The sequence below is a fragment of the Herpailurus yagouaroundi genome, unplaced genomic scaffold (assembly GCF_014898765.1).
Source record: "Herpailurus yagouaroundi ecotype Mexico unplaced genomic scaffold, PumYag 213, whole genome shotgun sequence".
In the NCBI taxonomy this organism is placed as follows: Eukaryota; Metazoa; Chordata; class Mammalia; order Carnivora; family Felidae; genus Herpailurus; species Herpailurus yagouaroundi.
In genome coordinates, this window is record NW_024412444.1 from 4455824 (window position 1) to 4467482 (window position 11659).

The 11659-nt window shown below is 40.2% G+C and overlaps 1 protein-coding gene across 4 annotated transcripts in view; it reads left to right on the forward strand.

Moving 5' to 3' along the window:
* The window catches only part of ADAMTS9 (ADAM metallopeptidase with thrombospondin type 1 motif 9), a 163242-nt gene that overhangs the window by 24983 nt on the left and 126600 nt on the right, over positions 1 to 11659 (forward strand). For 3 of the 4 annotated variants that reach the window (XM_040454520.1, XM_040454522.1, XM_040454523.1), the window contains 5 exons: positions 3830 to 4119; positions 6608 to 6691; positions 6793 to 6905; positions 7615 to 7655; positions 7785 to 7890. In XM_040454520.1, the coding sequence (XP_040310454.1) occupies positions 3830 to 4119; positions 6608 to 6691; positions 6793 to 6905; positions 7615 to 7655; positions 7785 to 7890 (634 nt within the window). The remainder of the gene's footprint in view (positions 1 to 3829; positions 4120 to 6607; positions 6692 to 6792; positions 6906 to 7614; positions 7656 to 7784; positions 7891 to 11659) is intronic. The other variant, XM_040454521.1, reaches the window with a different exon arrangement.

The following is an 11659-nucleotide window of genomic DNA, read 5'->3' on the forward strand; positions in this document are numbered from 1 at the left end:
TCTTTGTGACTAAATGCCTGATTTCTTCAGCTTTGTTATTTAAATAAGTGTACTTTGTTTCCAGTTAGTGCCTCCTCCGACTCAGTTCCTCCTCAGATTTTCCATGTGCCAGTCCCCTGATGGTTGATTCTCTGAGAGTGTATTTTCCCCGCTCAGTGGTCAAAAAGAGTGAATTCTTTACAGAATTTCCTGAGTGGTTTTCTCACTGCAGGTATACTTTTCTCTAACTAAACCTGATAAATCAAAATACTTAAGGAAGACCTGAAGTAAATATTATTTATTTTTCACAAACTGACATATTTTCTTTCTGAAACGGCTTTATTGAGATCTAATTCACCTACCATCCCATCCATCCATTTAAAGTATACAATTTAGGGGCGCCTGGGTGGTGCAGTCGGTTAAGCGTCCGACTTCAGCCAGGTCACGATCTCGTGCTCCGTGAGTTCGAGCCCCGCGTCGGGCTCTGGGCTGACGGCTCAGAGCCTGGAGCCTGTTTCCGATTCTGTGTCTCCCTCTCTCTCTGCCCCTCCCCCGTTCATGCTCTGTCTCTCTCTGTCCCAAAAATAAATAAACGTTGAAAAAAATTTTTAAAAAATAAAAAAATAAAAAAATAAAGTATACAATTTAATGGCTTCTGGTGCATTCACAGATATGTGCGACCATCATCACAGTCACTTTTAGAACATCTTTATCACTTGAAAAAGAGACAGCATACCCTTTAGCCATCAACCGCTCACACCCCTGCGCCACCTCCAGCAACTAATCTACTTTCTGTCTCTTTCGCTCTGCCTGTTGTCACATTTCATATGACTGGAATCATATACTGACTGGCCGCTTTCACATTACTTTATTGATACAGTAAAGCTTGTCAGAGTGTTTTATAATTTTAAAAAAGGGCCAATTCACTATGAAGATTTAACCATAATGAATATAGATGCACTTCATAACAAAGCACCAAGATACCTGAAGCAAAAACCGACAGAAATAAAGGGGGAAATGGACAATTCACCAGTAACTCTTGGAACTTCAGCACCCCATATTCTATAATGGTTAGACCAGGGAAGCAGAATATCAACAGGAAACAGAAAACTTGAACAACAGTGTAAACCAACTACACCCAACAGATACCCATACGATACTTTACCCAGCAACAGCAGAACACAAATTCTTCTCACGTGCACAAGGAACATTCTCCAGAATAGATCATATGCTAGGCCATAAAAAAAACTCAATAAATTTTAAAGGATAGAGGTAATACAGAGGTAATTCTCTGACTACAGTGGAATGAAAGTAGAAATCCAAACCATTTAAAAAGTGGGAAACTCAAAGCAATGTGGAAAGTAAACGGCCCACGCTGAAATAACCAATAGGTCAAAAGGGAGGTTGGAAAATACTTGGAGGTGAACGAGAGTGAAGATAGAACATATCAGAATGTCTGGGTTACAGGTAAAGCAGAGCTAGAGGGAACTTTAGCACCATCGATGGCTCTATTCAGAAAGAATATCTCAGATCAGTAATCGTACCTTCTCCTTAAGACACTGGAAAAGGAAGAGAACACGAAACCACTGTATGTAGATGGAAGAAAATAGTAGAGTACAAATTCATGAAATAGTAGAAAAGAAAGAGACTCTAAAACCTTTGAAACTTTACTGATTTCAATAATTGTCTTAAGCTTTTACAGAAGACATTAACCAGGATTATTTGTTTCTCATAAAGTAAATGACAGTTTCTTAATATTAAAAAGCATTCCATTTTCAACATGGCCTCCGTAAAGAGCTAGTCTTTGTGAAAATATCCAGGTGCTCTCTTTTTTTCAGTTGAGATGCAACCAAACCATGAGCCCATTTCAATCCCCAGGTCTTGAGAAATCTTGCCCCGATAAAGCAGTTTTCAGGGCAGTGATCAAACTCACATCTCATACCTTGTATGGCCACTTCTTGCGTGTGACATTGGATGAGTTGCCCAATCTCGTTGAGATTTATTTTCCTCAGTAGAGGTTAATTTTCTCATTCTAAAAGGAAGCGTGAGGTAACATACACCAAAGAGCCTGGTTCAATGCCTGGCCCATAGTAGGTACTTGATTAATATCTATTCCATAGTCATTTGATGACTTAAAAAGGGACAGCCCAATGACCCATATGGCATGGGTATAACGTATATGAATGTACTTGAAGGAGACCCGAACAAAAGGATGTCATATTGAATCGTACTATGAACCAGACTTGGGGCTAGTTATGTGATCTATGGCCGAATCGCATATAACTTGTTTTACAGTATGGACTAATTTCACTATTGTAACAACTGCTAAAACACTCATCGTGGGCAAAATACACATCTTGGCCTCCATCAGTTGCTTTAGCAATGGTTTTCATGGTCAAATATGTGAACCCTTCAAATGTGAAACCACTTATAGTTTAATCTTTGTTATTGGCGTAATAAATTCTAGCCCTCGTGTCTTAGGTAAGCATACTTGTCCATTGTACAATTCTGTTGCCTGTTTCAGGCTACAAGATGGTGGCATTAAAACCTGGGAGTACATTTATGAGATGAGAGGCAACATCACGGATCAAGTTCTGTTTTTACTCCAAGCCTGTTTGGGCAGGCACATTTATGCTTATTCTGTTTATTGTGTGGTTGATGACTTTAAAATTGAATTATTAAGGGGCGCCTGGGTGGCGCAGTCGGTTAAGCGTCCGACTTCAGCCAGGTCACGATCTCGCGGTCTGTGAGTTCGAGCCCCGCGTCGGGCTCTGGGCTGATGGCTCGGAGCCTGGAGCCTGTTTCCGATTCTGTGTCTCCCTCTCTCTCTGCCCCTCCCCCGTTCATGCTCTGTCTCTCTCTGTCGCAAAAATAAATAAACGTTGAAAAAAAAAATTAAAAAAAAAAAAAAATTGAATTATTTCCACCAGCAATACAAACTTCAAGCCATGTTCCAGACTCGTGCTTCTCAAAACATGCATATGAATATGAATCACCTGGAGATCTTGTTAAAATGGAGATTCTGATGTATCAGGTGTAGAGTGGGGCCAGAGTCTACATTTCTAACAAGCTTGTGGGAGCAGCCAATGGTGCTGGTCCATGGACCAAACTCTGAGCAGCAAGACTGTGTAGAACTGACGGGGTACCTAGGCAAGAGTCAGAAATGAGTAGAGCTATTCTGGCACTATCCATCACGGCCCCAATGGCCCGTTCATACTCTCTGAATTTAATCCACTTCCTTAGCTGAGCCCTGAAGTAAATTAATTAAAAATTCAATGACGACAAAGAGCAGTAATTCTATTCTTACCTTTCACGTATTACAGTTATTTAAGACAGTAATAGAAAAATAACCTTGTCGTGCGTTTTCTAGAGTTCCTTTGTATTGTCTGTTAGCCTGGCCACCTCTCAGGCCTCTTTATTTTGTAGCTCCTTGGATATCAAAAGTGGTGTATATGAGACATCTCCATTTCCATTCTCTAAAGCTCAGTACCTGTGTTGGCCCTTCCTTTGTCTGTGGCAAAGAACAATGAATGGAAACCACTTAAATCCCAGCAGGACTTTGTTACTAAATGAAAAGAGTCATAGGCAATTGTTTCCCTTAAACCCATGCCTGATTTTCTAATACCTTAAGTGAGCATTTATAGAAGCTTCCGGGGAGGCTCATTTCAGGTCCTTCGTCATTTAGATGAGAGTGCAGATTGAGTTTCTCCCCTGGAGTCCACAGGGTGTAGAACCCGGTTTTGTATGTAATTTGACAACAGAGGCATCATTTTAAGACGTGGCGAATTACATTCTTAATATGAAATAGATGTGGCTCGGAACATAATATGTGCCATCTGATTTGTTACAGAACGCAAAAATAGTCACAGTGAAGACAAGAGGAAGATGAGAACAAGAAAATGGGGAGAGAAGCGTAGCCTGGCTGACGATGTGGCGGTATTAAAAAGCAGCTTAGCAACAAAGGCTCTGCCTGCCTCTGGTAACAAGACGGACAGCACGAGGGAAAAGAGGACCCACAGAAGAACAAAACGTTTTTTATCCTACCCACGGTTTGTAGAAGTGATGGTGGTGGCAGACAACAAAATGGTTTTATACCACGGAGCAAACCTTCAGCACTATATTTTAACTTTAATGTCAATTGTAAGTACATTCAAAAGAAGGTGGTTTGTGAGGTCCTTAAATGTGCCTTTGGGAAATGGGTTTCCACCCAGTGCTGTGGAAGAGCCTTCTCAGGGCTGGCATTTCAACGATTCAGGCAAGTGACTGAAGAGAACCTAAGATTATGTATTGGTTGCCTTTCTGTCAGAACAATAAGGGCTACCGTCCTGAATGTTCATTCTGCTAGACAGTGTGCTGCATTGTGACAAGGTGGCACTTCTAATCCTCCTGGCAACTCTCCTAGGTAAGCTTATCACCCCCATTTTGCAGAGAAACTGAGCCTCAGAGGACTTAGGTCACTTGCCCGTGGTCAAGTAAAGCTGATCAGGGGCTTAGAGACTGCATGTGACCTGTAGAGTGTCCACGTCCCAAACCCAGTGCTCTTTGTGTGACATATAAACTTGCACAAGCGGGTTCGGGTCTCTCGTAAGACTTGTGAGTGCTTCTTGTGAATCAGAATCACCTTGGAGCTTTTTGACCTGCAGCTATGTGCCTCTGTCCCCTTGCTCAAGATTCGAATGAAATAGCCCTGGGATGAGGCCCTCAAATCGCTCCCCTGTATTTTCCTACTCTTGGTTTGAATCAAGAAATCAATAGGTTTGCATTATAAAAAAAAAAAAAAAAAATCCAACAGAACCAAAGACTATTAATGAAAAATAAGTGTCCTTCCCTACCCTGGTTCCTTCCCAGAGGCGACAACTATTAAAAGGTTTTTTTGCATATGTTTCTAACCAGCACTGCCCAGTAGAAATATAATGCAAGCCACGTATGTATTTTTAAATCTTCTAGCCACTCTGTGAGGAAAGAAAAAAGTAAAATTAGTTTTAATAATGTATTTTATTTTCTATCAAAATACTCTCGTTTCAAAACTTGCTAATGCAATACTTTACTTTTATTTCATACTAAGTCTTCAAAATTCAATACGTGTTTTACACTCAACAGCACGTATCATTTTATTTTTTTATGTTTGTTTATTTTGAGACAGAGAGTGTGTGTGTGTGCCTGCAAGCAGGGAAGGGTAGAGAGGGGAGGGAGACAGAATCCCAAGCGGGCTCAGCAATGTCAGCGCAGAGCCTGATGCAGGACTCGAACTCAGGAATCATGAGATCATGACCAGAGCTGAGATCAAGAGTTGGACCCTGAACTGACTGAGCCACCCGGGCACCCCACATGTCATTTTCGATGAGCCACATTTCTAGTATTTAGTGGTCACATGTAGCAAATGGCTACCATATTGGACAACACAACTCTAGGTATTTCTTAGGTGAATATGTATGCATATGTATCTTTTTTACAAACCAGAATGGAGTATTAATATACGGTGTTATACATATTATTCTTTTCTTTTAAAAATACTGGGAATTGTTCTTTAGCAGCCCATATAATCTCCCCTCATTCATTTTAAGACTCAACATAGCTTTTCTTCCAATGGACTGACCCTAAGTTATATAAACAAGAATGTACTTTTAATAAATTCCTCAAAAGAATAAGAAAAGCAGCCGTGTTGGGGAACTATGCTTTAGGATTTCTTCCTCTCTCACCTTCGCCTCTGGTTCTCTTTGTCCTTCCCCTTACTGCTGTGAACCACTCCTTTGTCCTCCCCACCCCACACCTCAACCAGCCTCCCCTCTCCTCTCCCCTCTCACCCCTTCCCCACACTCAATCCCATGTGCCCCAGCCCCCTCCTGTCTTGGAGGAAGGAAAGGAGAACCTAATCAGCCTTCGCACTGTGTCAAGTCCATTTCCAACCTATACGTTCAGACCTTTCAGAAGAATTTCAGTTTTGAGCCCGGACTCTGGGTCAAATGGAGCCTGGCTCTGCTCCTCACCGCTGTCTAGTCTTGGAACAGTTACTTAATTTCTCTGAGCCTCAGTTTCCTTACTTGTTGCACAGAGATTATAATACCCAGCTCAGAGTTTTGCTGTGGGGACTAAATGCAAATGTGTGTGCAGTTTTCAGCAATGATCTGGTACACAACAGGCATTCAATGAATGTTAGCTCTCATAATTAATGATAATACTGGGGGAAAAAAAAAAAAAACAGGTTACCAGCTTGTGAGGAACACAAATGGGAGGTAAACATGAAGAATGGCAATATTAGCAAACGCGTGGTCACTGTGAGATTCCATAATTGGGCAATCTGGGGCTTCAACTGGGATGAAAGAGTGATCGAAAATTAATATCCAGTGCTTTGGCACAGAAAACTTTTAAGTTGCGTAGCAATGCAGTTTCCAAGGAAAACACTTTGAAATTTAGACTTGTTAGGTTTCATTACCATCTGAAACTGCTGTCTGTGAATTTTTCAAAGAGAGTTTTAATACATGTTTGTTGAATGAATGCAAATTCAGAACTACCAAATGCATATGTTACGTGAAAACGTGGCAAGAGGTGGAGCCCAGCGTAAGAAGTGTATTGCTTATTGCTTACACAGAGTTCACAATTAACCTTGAAAAATTTATCTCGGTTGCAGGTAGCCTCTATCTATAAAGACCCAAGTATTGGAAATTTAATTAATATTGTTATTGTGAACTTAGTTGTGATTCATAATGAACAGGTAATAAAGTTTTTTTTCTTCTTTCTTGTATATGTATCCGAAATGGCATATCTAATTGGTGTCGGCACAATGGGCCAATCATAATTCTCTTCCGCATTTAGGAAGGACCTTCCATATCTTTTAACGCCCAGACAACATTAAGAAATTTTTGCCAGTGGCAGCACTCCAACTATCCAGGTGGAATCCAGCATGACACTGCTGTTCTTGTAACGAGGTATATGGATTTTTTTTTTTTTAAGTTCATTTATTTTGAGAGAGAGAGAGAGAAAGAGAGAGCACAAGCAGGGGAGGGCCAGAGAGAAGGAGAGACAGAATCCCAAGCAGGCTCCGCACCATCAGCACAGAGCCTGATGCAGGGTTCAAACTCACAAACTGTGAGATCGTGACCTCAGCCGAGATCAAGAGTCGGACGCTTAACCGACCACGCCACCCAGGCGCCCCTTAAATCTTCCAATTTGTAAATGGCAGCTACTAACTCAAAAATGTTTGAAGCGCCATGCAGGGCAACCAAGAGGGGCGCTGTCCTATCTGTATTTCTTGTTGGCCACCTTGGATATAGTCACAAATGCTTACTCTTACAAGAACTGAAACGAAAGGCATCCAGAGCCTTCTCAGGAATGCTCCCAAAGGAACTAGAAGCACTCACGCCGCTGTGGGAGGGACAGTCCCAGTTGGAGAGGTTTTCACTTGCTCTGTGGCTACCCCTGCGGCAGAAGAAGACCGCTAGATGTAGCTTTTAATCTGGAAGTCACTGGCTCCCAAGCTTTTTTGAGTTGCAAACCCTCGGCCTTGTTGGCGTTTTGTAACCTCCTGCCCCGCAAGGTGGGTGCTGTTGTGAATGTCTAGGGGATTGGGAAGTGTTTTACTTGTGTTGACATTTACTCTTTGCTATTATCCTGGCCCTAAGTCTGCTTTGCTTTCAGACAGGATATCTGCAGAGCTCATGACAAATGTGACACCTTAGGTGAGTGTGCTCTGTGTATCCTCCGTGGCTTCAACAGTCTACCGCATGTTTTTATTCCAAGCCACAGTTGCTTTTTAAAGCAATTCTCAGTCCTTCTTTCCTTCTTTTTTTTTCCCCCCCTTTGAATAGGTCTTGCTGAACTGGGTACCATCTGTGATCCCTACCGAAGCTGTTCTATTAGTGAAGACAGTGGACTGAGCACGGCTTTCACAATAGCCCACGAGCTGGGCCATGTGTACGTTTCCTTTCCGTGTTTCCATTTAATTCACAGTGACCTAACCCTTTTCTTCCTTGGCATCAGTGAGTATTCACTTGACTTCAGAGAGTGGAACGTACTCTTAGAGTCATAATAGAGATTTTAGGATTGAAGAGCTTTGGACCTAACTGGGAGAAACAACGTAGACTTTAGAAAGTTGAGTAATGCGGTGAACCCTCTTCAGCCATGGCTGACGTGTATCCTGGGTTCAAATGCGCATGTTTTCTGTGCACAATCTGATATTCTCCTTTCCTACTGGGAATTGGAGGAATGAGGCCTTTCCAGCCCATCCACTGAAGCTGAGGGTGTATTAGCTTAGGAAACTTTTGTGACGTAACATCTTTATCTGGAAGGGTCGGTCTCTCTTCCCCTGGTTCACGAGATTTTCGCAAATCCAGATCATTCCTGATCGTAGATATACAAGGCTGTCTTTCAGACATTTAGCCTCTAGGCACAATGACATCCCTTTTTTCAGGGAAGAGATTAAACAAAGATACAGAGAAGAAAACATTTCCTAACTATGGTCACTTAGTGGTTATTATGAAATTGGCCTTTCCTTTTTGTTCTTTAGAGACAAAGGATAGTTAGAACATGGGTGAAAGAGTGTAAATTTACGAGAAATTCTTATGATTTTTGATCTGCATTGTTTTCTTTCTAGGATGAGTTACTTATGCTATATCTTTTAAAAATAATTTTTTCAAAAGATGTCACTAATGTAGTTGTGTATCAGTTTGCATGTCATTGTTAACTTTGTTTAGAGGAAAAATAATCTATCAAGCAAGCTTTTTCATTCAACAATTTTTTTAATTTTTAATTTAAAACTTTTTTAATTAAAAAAAATTATTTTTGAGAAAGAGAGAGAGCATGAGTTGGGGAGGGGCAGAGAGAGAGGGAGACACAGAATCCAAAGCAGACTCTAGGCTCCGAGCTGTCAGCACAGAGCCCGACACGGGTCTTGAACCCACAAACTATGAGATCATGATCTGAGCCGAAGTTGGACATTCAACTGACTGAGTCACCCAGGTGCCCCTCAACAAATGAGTTTTGAAGGCATGTATGCACAATGTGATATTCTAGAAGGAAAGCAAGATGCATATGTAAAGCCATCTCCAATTTAGTTCAGCATATAATAGGTATATTTTAAAACTTTGAAGCATATTTTTAGAGCATGCCTGTTTTCTTTTCTCCAAAGGAAATATTGTCAGATGCTCAATATTTATAGCACAAAAGAGAAATGGCTTTCACTTAAGCAGATATGGTGAGCCAGAGTCCTTCTTAGTCGGCTTCCTCTTTGTCTTTTTGGTTTCTGAGATATTTTTGTGAAACTCAAGGATTTCTTGGAACTCAGTTTAAAAACTGGTCCTATGGGGGCGCCTGGGTGGCACAGTCGGTTAAGCGTCCGACTTCAGCCAGGTCACGATCTCACGGTCCGTGAGTTTGAGCCCCGCGTCGGGCTCTGGGCTGATGGCTCAGAGCCTGGAGCCTGCTTCCGATACTGTGTCTCCCTCTCTCTCTGCCCCTCCCCCGTTCATGCTCTGTCTCTCTCTGTCCCAAAAATAAATAAACGTTGAAAAAAAAAATTTTAAAACTGGTCCTACCAACATTTCCCAATACAAGCGCTCCAACAATAATTCCAGGAGAATGTTCTGTGAAGGGGGGAAGGATTTTTATATTCAAATAATTTGAAACATTTTTTTTCTTCCCGGTAGAGCCCTGCTTGGAGTCACAAGGCTGAGTGACATAAAGTCAAGGCTCTGACAAGTCCTGTATTAAAGTAGACTGCTTAGTTTTGTTTAACTCTCTTTTCCCAAACTTATTTTAATAGAATCTTTTGGGGATTTTGTTTCTTTTGCATAAAGTCTAGTAATTGCTTTAGACCTTTAAATAGGAGGTATAGGTTTGGCCATGAAGAGTAGGGTGGCGTTTCAACAAGGCAGACCACAATGGGGGAAATTATAGAGATAGGAATGCATTCAAAAGGCAAGAGTTTTTGTGATTAACAATTCCCCCAATGTACGGTCAAGAGGCGTATACTATTTAAAGAAATATAATTAGTTTCCTGTTAATTCCTTCCTCACAAGAGCTTACAAACTCCATTTAGATAGTCAATTTACAAAGTTTGTATTTTAAGGAAAGTGAGAATTTTGATCAGCAAAACCTGAATACTTTCAGCTACAGAGGAGCCTCAGCTGTGTCAACTGTAGTCAACACACATCTCCCCCAACAAAAACCATGTTGTTGGCGTTGGCCTAGGAGCTTTTGACATGGTCTCCCTTAAACTTCATAATCCTCACATGGTGGATAGTGTTGTTTCCCTGTGTTTGACCTTGGCAATATTAAATTGTCCCAAGTTTAGTTGCTAATGTTGAGGTACCAACTTGTGACATTGGAACTAGGGAGCTGGGAGCCAGATACGCAAGTTCTGGACTAATTCTTTGACTTGAGAAAAATGTATGCTGTTTCCCTAAGTATTAGATAGGGCTAAAACATATGCACCACATCTCTGAAGTGTTAAGAAGTTTAAAAAAAAAAAAATGAAGTAATTGGTGAATGATGTGAGGTATTAGCGAAACAAAAGGTAGACCTCTAGCCTTTTAGTGAATTCTTTCTGTTTTGGTGCTTTGTCTCATATAGTTAGGTTTGCTTATATTTTAAGGAAAATGAATATAATGAATACATATATATATATAATGAATATATATAATATATAATGAATATATATTGAATATATAATGAATATATATTATATAATTATATATTATATATAATTATATAATTATATATATAATATATATGAATGTATAATGAATATATAATGAATATATATTATAGAATGAATATAATAATATATAATGAATATATATACATATATACATATATATGTATACATACATATATACATATGTATATATATTTTTTAATTTGCTACAGTACTTTTTAGCAAATTTTCTAATGACCTTTTTAAAGATTAAATGTTAAGTTGTTACAGTCATGACTGTGTGACAACATAAAACCCTGTTGGAGAGGAAAAAGCAATTGATCTTATGTGCGTCTAGCATCATTGGATGCTTCAAAAATAGTTCCTACATTCTCGTACCAGCTCTGAGGTAGGAAGAATTTGGGAGGTCACTGAGTCTCTACTCTGTAAAGATACAGAGATCTTTACGCAGTATTTCTGACAAATCTTGTACAATTTGTCTAACAGGAGAGAATATGCTTTGTATATATTCCAAAACACAGAGGTTTTAGAGTCAGACTGAAGCGCTTTCCAATCCCAGCTCCCCCACCCCATCAGCTGTGGGGCCTTCATCAAGCAATTTAACCACAAACACCAGATCCTCTGCACCACAAGGAAACAAAAAACTAAGATTTGAGGGTGTTGTTTGTGTTGGGTTTGTTGGTAGAAGAATGACAGTGACTTTGCATCAGGGAACTGGCAACTAGGACAGTCATTCTTTGCAGAAAATGGACTTGGAAGCCTGAAGAACTATTAATTTGAACTTAGATAAAGGTTTTCTATCTCATAATTTCCGTTCGGAATTTACTCCATCAGGCAGTAATTATTGAGGAGCCCAAGTTTTGTGTTTTTTTTTTTTTTCCAACGTAGAAGAAAACCAAACCCAAGGAAAATGAATGAAATGCATTTTATAGGCTTTTATCTGGGCTTTGAATGGGAAACAAGTCCACACACTTCTGCCTAGCTCGCTGCTTTCCCTATTTCAGGATGAACTCATGATGCAAATTCTTC